At 41.2% G+C, this 11,053-nt stretch overlaps 1 protein-coding gene across 1 annotated transcript; it reads right to left on the reverse strand.

Moving 5' to 3' along the window:
- Positions 1-2,720: 2,720 nt before the first annotated feature.
- On the reverse strand, positions 2,721-10,324 carry FZD10 (frizzled class receptor 10). The gene has a single exon (XM_075898456.1). It carries the CDS (start codon positions 9,268-9,270, stop codon positions 7,513-7,515), a length of 1,758 nt encoding a protein of 585 aa, XP_075754571.1. The 5' UTR covers positions 9,271-10,324; the 3' UTR covers positions 2,721-7,512.
- Between the last annotated feature and the right edge of the window lie 729 nt (positions 10,325-11,053).

Genomic DNA, 11,053 nt, shown 5'->3' on the forward strand with positions numbered 1-11,053 from the left:
TTGTACCGCGTCTTCCCCTACCCTTTCCAGTCTGGGGCAGGCACTATCACTCTGTTGAAAATGTACGAGGGTGGAGCTGGGGGCAGAGAGGTGGGGAAGAGGCTTCAGCAGGCAGTGGTGGGTAGAGGAGGAGCAGGCAAGCCAAAGGATGATAGGAGGAGCAGAGGGGCAATTACCTCATCATACCGTCTTTGCTACGTCAGTGAATGTAAGAGATTAATTTGCCTGTTAAAATAACACTCAGAAAAACTTTAAAAATAAAACTAACACACAAGAATCGCCCTCACTTTCTTGAAGGTACTTGAAGCAATAAGCAGCCTAAGGCTGAGGTTACACTGCAAGCACGATTTTCTGTCTGCCACGAGGACTTTTTCCTTCAGGCTGCTGTGAGATTTTATCCTTAAGTAAAGGAGAGAGGTTTCTCTGAGCTGCTCTTCCAAATTTCACACAAGCCATTCAGCTGAAGCCATAGATATCAAGACTCAAGGCCAGCCTTGCCTTTGACAGACTGCCTCACCAGGTATTCACAATCACAACGTCCGGACATGTATAAGACTTTTAGTTGTACCTACAGTTTTCAAACACACAATTTTTTTTCTACCATTGAAATATATCTGTTTAAACAACTTCATCATATCCCCATTACTCCTTACAAGGTACATTGCCCATGGAGGTCAATGAGGCTGGGCTATTTTATGTGTAAAGGTACTGAGAAATGTATATGTCAATACCATGATGGCAATGCCTATGTTATGTAAATAATACCAAATAATAATTGCCAAATGAGACCACTTCCCAACCTGTTTACAAAGGGCCTGATACAATTTAAATTTTAAGCTAGGATTGAGCCCAAAACAATCTGTTGACATGACCCCAAAAGATACAGATAACATGGTATCTAACATGGCACCTTCATTTCTTGTTGGAATTGCAATCTCAGCCCATAGGAAAAGAGTGGGTGTGTCTGTGATGCAGGAGTGGGTATTAAAGCTGCCCATAGAAGGAGACAAACAAACAAACAGGATTGCAGGGTTGCCAGAGACATTGGAAGGTTGCCTTCCCTTCACTCTCCTCCTCCATAGCAGGAGCAACACCCCACTCCGGCAGGGCTTTGTGAGGGCAGCAATGAAAAATCTAATGGGGAGAACTTCCACTACCACCAACAACCCCTCCTTTCCCTAGGGGACCCCATTCCAGCAGTCCATCCTTCTCCTGGGACAACAGCCTGAGACTGCCATACCTGCATGAACAGGGCCCTGATGATCAATCTCCCCATGCCAAACTGGTTCCTGACGGATCAGTAGCTGTCCAGTGTGGTGAGCTTCCACATGGCAATGGTGACACGCTTCTCCAGAGGGATGGCAGATCACATGTGTATGTCCCATTGTCTGAGGACAGTGGCAAGCCACTCACACAGCTGCAGAAAAGTCTCCTTCATCATCCGGAAATTTTGGAGCCACTGCTGGTTGCTCTACCGCTCCATGACGAGCCAGTCTCACCAGTCAGAACTGGTGTCCAGATGCCAGAAGTGGAGGTGCATGGTGTGAAGGGGAGGACAGGTGGGATCCAGAGAGCCAATGAGGGACTCCAGGATGAGGAGGGAGGGCTGGTGTCCACAAGGGCAACCACAGCAGGCAAAAGAATGGGTTTGCTGTCCCTCAATGAGGTAGGCAAAAGAGAAGAGCCTGCGACATGGCTGTATGGGGGGGGGGGGGGGTCCCTTTAAACTTGAGCCTTAGATAGTCTTAGGCAGCATCCATGGGATGAGAATGCTGTCCTGAAGCCCTGCATAAAGTGCTTCTGTGTGCGATTCACATCCAATGAGTATGGATGCTCTATTTCAAAATAGCTAAGTGCTATTTCTAGGGCACTTGGTGTAGTTTACTCCAAAATAATTGTGCAGTATAGATGTAGCCCTAGAGAATCCATGAGTGGAATATTATCTAGCAGCATTGCCAACTTTTCCAGTGCTTACTGGGCTCATAGAAAATATTTAGGAGTTAATTAGAGCTAATCAACAGCACAGAACACTGAGAGCCAGAACTGGCTGCTGTAAACAAGCTTTATGGAACCATGGGAAACTTAGCCACACTCATGATAAGTGGACATCCAGCTAATTAAAATCATGCTGGACTATGGATGTTGCCAGACCAGAGATTCAACCTGCAGTGAAATTTACATGAAAGTGAAATTCTGGTACCCACACAGCACTAGTGAAGAGCTGAAGCTTGATCCAGAGACCACTTATATCAGTGGGAAACACATTAACTTCACTAGCAACACTTTGACGTCAGTGGATCAGATACATGGAGAAGGCAGTGATATAACTAGAGAATAAAAAGAGAAAAATTACTTTTTAAAATAATTTGTTACAGCAAATACACACAAAGCTCAGACTTGCCTCTTGCAAAAATCCTGACTGCTCCACATTTGGGAGTGTAAGAAAGAGTGTACTGTTCCCAACTATAAATGTCTGGGACAAACTCTTCTCTCAGACACACTGGTGTAATTCCAAAGTGACTCCATGAACTCAGTTTACATTTGTGTAACTAAGAGTAGACTTTGGCTGACATCCCGCATATACAATATTAACAAACCACCCAAGCCTCATTCTTGTTATTTATTTGGTCACTAAAACCTCTTGGTGGAATTAAAGTCTTATGATGTGCCATTTCCTAAAGGTATCCATTACAGATCAAAAGCAAGACAAAGAACAATTTGGAATAACATTTATTAAGCCAAAATCTGAAACACCAAACCATGTCCTGTCTCTGTTTTACAGACCTGTTTCTGTGTTTCTCCTAGATGAGCATAAAAAAAATAAACAGCACAATTTAAGATGAATGGTCCAGCAGGCTGCAAGCTGTACTCGTGAAGGGGCGGGGGAGGGAGGGGCAGGAGAGGAGGGAGGGAATGAAGCCATGCTTGGATTAGCACCTACTCTGATTTTAGCCTGGAGTTAACTAAAAATAAAGCTTTTGTAAAGGGAATGTGGATGCCACTTTAATTATAACAGCACAACCAGTACCACTACAATATAGTTTGGGGTGAGTTGAATAAAGCAGTGTTTTGTAAATGAATAATGATTTTGCTTTAAGTCAATCAGATCCAAGTGTGTTAAGAGAGATGAAATAATGCTGGAAGGCAGTGGGAGGTAGAAGAGCCTCAAAGTGCAAACAGGTGCTGATCTCCCTTCAGGGAAGACTGAATACCACAGACCTTGAGGGGTTGTCACTTCTGATCAAAGCAAGCACCAAGACCACATAATCACCATCACCCACCTTGTAAAGCATCACCTGATTTATCATCTGTCAGTGTTAATAACTTGGCTGTTCTGTCCAAAATATTTAAAAACATTACACAAGGAGAACATTTCAGATTTTTTCCCAAGGAATGTGTAAATGTTTTTAACTAAAATGCACTGAATTTCCCCTTTGAGGTCATCTGTTTTAGAAGACCACCTGTCATCAAAAGACCACCTGAGCACATAATACCCCATCATTACAGTGCTATCCCTTGAAGCCAAGGGTTTTAAGTTTAGGATAAGAAGGGTGTGTGTTACAGATATTGTTGGTACTGGTCTTTTCATATAGTTTGAAGCCATAAGGTGACAGCCATATGTGAATAATGGCCTCATAATAACATGCAGCTGAAATGCTACTTCTGGAAAAATCTGATAGGGGCTCTGAACAATATATTTCAACTGGGTTATATTCTCCCAGTTGTCTTGATACTGTGGTATTCTAGGTGTTAGAATCTGTCCAAATGCACCATATCTTGAGCCAAAATTTGAAGCTATGAGACTATATTCTGTTTCCATTACACCAGAGTAAATCAAATGTAGTGGTGTTATATAATGACCAACACCAGTGTAAGTGTAGGCACAATTTGGCCTAGTTGTTTTAATGTTTGATTCTTTCCAAATCACATTTTACCCTGCACCTTCTTAACTCCTTACCCTCTCCGTAATAAAACTATCAAAACATAATCCACTAAGATCCCAAATTCCCCTCCTTACTAAACTAATCTTGATCCATGTAACTTTCTTTCACTTGATACTTTCACATAAATAGACACAACCTGGGTGAGGCATCATAATCTACATTCTTTGAAGCAAATGGCACCCTTGGATGTGTATACACAACTCCCACTGAAGGCAATTGGATTGGCACACACATATCTGGTAGATGCATTTGGTTCTTGATGTGTATTGCCTGTACTGACTAGCTAGTTGTAAAGACTTCTGTGATATTCTTGTCTAAGCAAACTACTGAAATACATTTGACTGGAATGCAATAAATCTCTTTTTCTAGAGATGAATTTCTGAGAAATTCCTTTCCCTCTGGAGTTTACAATGAGGTTAATATTTATTTTGTTGATGTGCACTGTAATGTAAAAAGCATCCATCCTTGGGGCAAACGTGTAGAATTCTTTATGGAAAAATCCCATGGAATATAATCAGGATGAATCCAAGATTTCTTTAGTAACTTAACAGGATTAAAAAGAAATGTCTCTTAAAAATAGAGATTAGTAGCACTTTTTAAAATAAATCTGTAGAATTATAAGGCAGGAATAAAGTTCTCTATTAAATTCTTATCATTGGTCAGAAACCTATTGTAAAGTGGTCACTTTCTAACACGTACTATCCCACATTTCTGTAAGAGGTCTATCATGGCCTTCTCCACCTTCTTTTACTAGCACTGTCAATACTATCCACATAAAATTATTGGAGGATGCAAGATAGGGAAAGATTCAATGTTGAAGCTAACTCATCCTAGAGATAGAATAATAGAATAGAATCATAGATGCCCTATGAGGTAATCATTCGGTTCAAATATATTTCCAGAATATTAAGGACTAAGTTGATAACAAAAACATCAATTTACTTGAGACATACATCTTGCTTATCAATACCAGAGATTTTTAAAAAAGCAGTACTTAATAACAATAAAAATGGGCATAAATACCCACACTTCTTGCTCTAATGTTAGCAAGTGTACAATTGACGTATCTAGCTAAACACTTCAGATATTGTGCCTTTATAAAAACAACTTGTAGTCTTGCTCTGTTAATACTAAAGGATTCACATTGAAGTTAACTGATTAAACTCTTTGTTTGCAGATGATTGGGAATAAGGTGTAAATTTTTAACAGTAATTAATAATTGGAACCATTTACCAAGGATTATGGTGGATTAACTATTACTGGCATTTTTAAAATCAAGATGGGTTTTGTGCTTTTTAAATGATATGCTCTAGGAACTATTTTGGGGAAGTTCTATGACATGTATTATGCAGGAAGTCAGACTAGGTATCACAAAATTCCTTTCTGCCCTGCAATATACGAATCCCATCATGCTTACTTAATTTTTAAGGCAGGTCATTCTGTTTACTGTTCCACAATTATCATTTACCATGAAAAGAAACTAGCAGCAATTTATTTTTAGGTGTTACCTACCACTCAGTGTACTTTGCCATATATTGCATAATCTTGGTTGTTCCCATACTTAAGACTGCAGCCTAAAACATTCTCTAAATACGTATCTATCATTTATAAAAGTGCTCCTTATCTTTATCCCAAAGAGGACACAGAATTTTTTAAAGCAGACCTGGTACTGGAAAGGTGATCACAACACCAATGGACTTTCTAAGTTAATTGGTATTCTGAAGCTTCTTATTTAATGAAGCTTGTCCTTAGGATCTTACATAACTGATCTTAACTAGAATGAAAGCATTAATGCAGTAGTTTCAGAACAAAATGTGTTTAGAGCCATGTCCTAGTTTGGCTCCGCCAGGGTGTACTCTGACAGGATTAACTTCCAAGACGTCTACAAAGCTTCATTCCAAAGAATGGCACATAGACACAAAAGGGTGGAAGGGGGTGTCATATTTTAGTTGTAACTTCATTACAATTTACATAAAAGATATATATATATATGCTCTCTCTGAAAATTGTTCACCAACTGTTTTCCCCTACTGATCTTTTACTAGTCTCTTTATGGTTATTAATTCACTACCTTTCAGTACTATTACCAGGAAAACAAATCTTTGTTATGTACGGGTTGCATTATATAAAACAGTGCTGTAGTAATTCAGCTCTCTTCAACATGCTGAATGTGCTCTCTGCAGATTTTAAAGCGGTTTATAACCAAGGATCATTGTTGTAATCTTTGTTCTTAGTAAACATAATATTAAATCACTGGGTATCTATTTTAAAGCTCCTTTTCATTCAGTTCTCTTAATTGCAAAGATTCATAGAAAGATACAACTTAAAACTTTTTTTTTCAACTTGCTATTCTCCCATTGCACTGTAAGGGTCAATCCGATTACACTTGCAGTCCTTATGTGTCAAGTATAACATACTTCACTCTGGAATGCTACATTCAAAATATACCTTTAGTAAATCATTGAGAACAAAGTTTATTAACCACAAAGCACATGGAGGAAGTTTAGAGCAGACAAAATTATCAAACTAATGTATGTATTTTATTTTTATAAAATAATGGAGCATGAAAAATAGCTGTATATTACAAACATATACAGCAAATAATTGTGCCCTTCAAGCACAGATAAAGAGCATCACTCTGTACAAAGCTTGCTTTTGCAGAATCTAGTGCTTCTTGATCTATTCATGGTGAGAATTTGTTTAACAATAGAAAGAGTCAATAAGCCCTTTGGGTCTCTTTGAATTGACCGCACCCCACACGCACTTTTTTTTTTTGCACAAATCAGTCCAAACGTGTATAACATTGGCTTGATTTCCATTAAAAAGCCACAAAATGTAACACTAAAGGGTTTCTGAGGACTAGACCTCTTAGTTCTTTTGTTAAGAGATTTCTTTTGTTGTCTTTATGTACAGCAAAATGCTTGTTTCTCTTTTCATGTCATGGTAAGGAAAAAAATGTATTGCACATTATTCTTATTCACAAAGTTTGTGTCTCATGCAGGAAGTTTCTCTTTTAGTGAAAGAATATTGGTGAGCTTATAGATTGAAGCTATTTTAAATACTTCAAACCCACTAGGCTGAAGGAGAGTTGTAAAGGGTTTCTTTTTTCTTAGGTTAGCACAGAAGTTGCTTTCCACTTACTTAGAGTAGGCCTCTGTGAAATTGTTAAGTTTCCCAAACCCCCACAATTTTCTGTCAGACTCTTTAAAAAATATCGTACTTCCATAAAATTTGATTATATCTTGTTATTTAGAAATCTGTAGCAACTCCAGCTCAGCTTCATATAAAGTTTATGAAGAGGGTTTTTTTTATCAGAAGGCTGGATGAAATATCTTAGTACAAATTAGCAACAGAAGAAACTGCTTTAATTAACCATAGTCCTTTCACTGAACATCTTTTCCTAAGTACATTTACCTTCAGTTTATCGATAGGTCCTAAATTTCAGTGAGATACATTTTTGCCTTGATTTACAACACTGTTCTCAGACAAAAAGCACCTTTTAAAATGTTTCTACTGCGGGCATTTAGAAGTGTCTACAAACTGAGATAAAGTTTTTGTTATATACTGTTCATACACAAGTGGGTGGCTGTAATGCTGATTCATATTTTGCATGGTGAGTTTTTTGGGGATGTTGTGGTTTTTTATAGATTCCACTATTTGTAATGACACTTGCAGGTTTTCTCCTACTTCTCTTTTTTAATCTTTGACTACAAACATTTTGCCAGGATTGAAGTGTCTTGGAAGTCCAGATCCACATACCACTGGTAATGCCCACAATCAGCAACATGAAAATTTTCACCATAAAAATTTCTACTGCAGGAATGGAATTATTCATCATGCAGTCCAAATGTTTAGTCTGATTGTTCATCTTGCATTTATATTGCATTGCCACAATTTTCCAATAATCCATGTTAAGTCTTTCATAAAAGTAGCAAGCTATTACGCATGTAGCAGGCACTGTATATAAAACTGAAAAAACACCGATCCTGACCATAAGTTTCTCCAACTTATCTGTGTTTTCTCCACCTGTTTTCATCACCCTCCTGATATGGAAGAGGGCCACAAAACCAGAAAGAATGAAAGAAGTGCCTATGATTAGATAACAAGCCAAAGGAATGAGTACAAATCCAGTTAAGGCATTCACATCCATGCTTCCAACATAGCACAATCCTGTCAGCTCATCTCCTGCTACCCTTCTCATAACTAAGATCATTATGGTCTTCACAGCTGGAATGGCCCAGGCTGCCAAATGAAAGTAGCTGCTGTTGGCTTCAATTGCTTCATGCCCCCATTTCTTCCCAGCAGCCAGAAACCAAGTTAAAGTCAAAATTACCCACCACAATGAGCTTGCCATACCAAAATAATACAGGACCAGGAACACAATGGTGCATCCGGTGCTTTCCAGTCCCTCCTGGATAACGTAAAGTTGCCCACTGTCTCTGTCACAGGCTATGCTCTCAGCGCCTGAAAAGAGGCGAATAATGTACCCCACTGAATAGACACAGTAGCACATTGACAGGAAGATGATGGGCCTTTCAGGGTACTTGAAGCGCTGAGGATCTATCAGAAAAGTGAGCACGGTGAAAGCACTGGAAAAGAAGCACAGGATGGACCAGATGGCAATCCAAATGACAGCAAACTGTTTGTCCTCCTTGCTCCAGTAAACATCCACCCCTGGGGTGCAGAGTGGAGCGCAGGAAGCACTCTTCTCCACATGATGGAACTTGCCAGGGTTCTCACAGGTGGCTCTGCTGAAGCTGTCCTTGTGCTGCTGCAAATCGTGACCATTGCTGGGCCTCTGCGGCCTAAACATGGGTGGCAACATGCTGGAGCCTCTGGGTGGCTCATCGGATCCGTTGTTAGGGGCTTCCATGCATAGGTAATTGGGATCATTCTTATTGGGCAATTTGCTGCAGTCTAAGGAGTCTGGCCACTTGAAATTGAATTGTTCCATGATGGGAGAGCATTTCAGCCTGGCCTGCTCACACATAACCCTGCAGGCTGGGATTGGCGTGGAGACCTGCTCCGTGCACATAGGGGCATAGAGAGAGCAGAGGAAGAATTTCAAGTGGCTGTGACAGCCATACTCCACCAAGGGGGCAAACTCATGCAGCTGAATGGCCGCTTCCCTTTGGTTCTCATGCCCCATCAAGTTAGGCATCCTAGTCATGTTGTAGCCTATATCCTTGCACATGGGGATTTCTATGGGCTGGCATCTCCCATCGCCTGGGCGGTCAATGTCTATGGAGCTGATCCCAGTGCAAAAGCAAATTAGACGAAAGGACAGGAGGAGAGTTTGCACGAAGTTCCTCCTCTCGGGCCCCATGTTTTCAGCCACAACGAAACGTCCAGCCACGCGTGCAGTCGGAGCACGGGTGCTTTTCGCAGGCGAATTACGCTCCGGGAGGGGAGTTCAGTCCAGCCGCTCCACGGCTCCCTCGCCGGAGAGCATCGCCCCCCACTTTCACAAGGGACTTTCACCGCCGCGTGGGACAGACACCAGCGGCGCTAGAAAGGTCAGCACAGCCCACAGCCATTAATTAGCCAGCTGCTGCGCGCGTGTCTCCTGCTTCCAAGCCACTCTCAGCAAAAGTCCGTGCAAGTCATTTTCCAGCCCCGGTGGCGCTGGCAGGGAGGGAAGGAGAGACGCTAGGGGCAGTTTGCAAACAATCAGCCGTTCTGGAGCCACCCCCATCCATAGACTCACCAAACTTACTGCGAGGAGCCGAGAAACTTCCTTTTTTTTTCTCTAAGGGTTCCACTTCGGAGACCTCTCCAGCGCTCCCTCCCTGCGGTCCCCCAGACACAGCGATAGCTCTTGGTTTGTTGTTAAATCCAAGTGATCAATTTCCACATGTCCCGCAGGGTTTTTGGTCGGTGCTGCAGTCTTTAGGCGATCTTCTTGCTCCCTAGGTGGCGGCGCGGTGGTGGCGTATCCCGCAGCAGAGAAAAAGGAGAAGGAAATATCTTCTAAGCCGTCGGAGAAGGGCTGAAACCCTCCCCCTTCTATTTTTGCAACGGGTTTGTCCTTTAGCGCTTTGCAAGGCAGGACTGGTTCTGATCTCTCCTCTCCTCTTAGTAGTAGCAAGTCCTGGGACTGTTGCAGCTGTTTTTTAGGAGGTGGTTGTGTTCCAGGATTTAAAAAAACAAAACAAAACAAAACAAAACCCTGTGCAAGATCCGCCTTGCCTACGACACCCACTTTGCATGAGAAAGGTGAAGCTGACACGGTGATTACTTTCCAATCACTCGGAACGCCTTGAAACCTCCTTAAGGACCCCTACAGGTTTTCCTTGATCACAACAGATAAAAAAGCCTCGTTTGTTTCGCTCTCACCCTCTCTTCTTCCCCCCTCTCCCCGCCCTTGAAAGTTTAACAAGATCTTTTTTCTCTCTTTAGACTACTACCACCTCACCTGCCGTCCTAATTCAGGTAGGAAAGAAGCCCAAGGAAATCGAGTTTTAAGGATGCTTATATCCCAGACAGAGCATTGGAGATGGTGCCTCCTTGATTCTCTTTTTTGAGAGGGGAGAAGGAGATGCAGGGAAATGCTTTAGAAGGGAGGATGTGGGGAGGATGCATTTTATGGCAAGTGTGCCATAAACTCTTGGCTGACAGAGTCATAAAAGCCGGGTTCCACTGCAGTAGAATCTCATCAGTTTACAAGATTTCTGCTTTGATTGTGTCGAATTCCTGAAACCGAACAACGCAGTCAGGATATCTCACAGTATCTGAGTGCACATCAAGTGAAACTGGCAGATTCCTTTACATAAGAAAATCAGAGTGGACCAGAGAAAGAAAGTCCTGGTGAAAGAACGTGATTTAATTCATTCAAGACCTTGAGATTTTGGAGAAGAAAAAGTGGCAGGGCAGATCTTTAACAATGAGTTGGGTGTTTTAGTTACTGCTTTGTTTTTATTTTAAAAATAAAACCACTAGGATCATTTTGATCATATTATAGTAATAATATTTGGGGATCTTATGCCAGTAAAACTGCCATTGATTTTAATGGGGTTCCATATAGGTAAAAACTACAGGATGAAGCTCTATCCTCTCCTAAAACTAGAAGTGAAACAACAGTAACCAAAAATAAAATGCTTAGTTAGTTT

Source organism: Pelodiscus sinensis, chromosome 15, assembly GCF_049634645.1.
Source record: "Pelodiscus sinensis isolate JC-2024 chromosome 15, ASM4963464v1, whole genome shotgun sequence".
Lineage (NCBI taxonomy): Eukaryota > Metazoa > Chordata > Testudines > Trionychidae > Pelodiscus > Pelodiscus sinensis.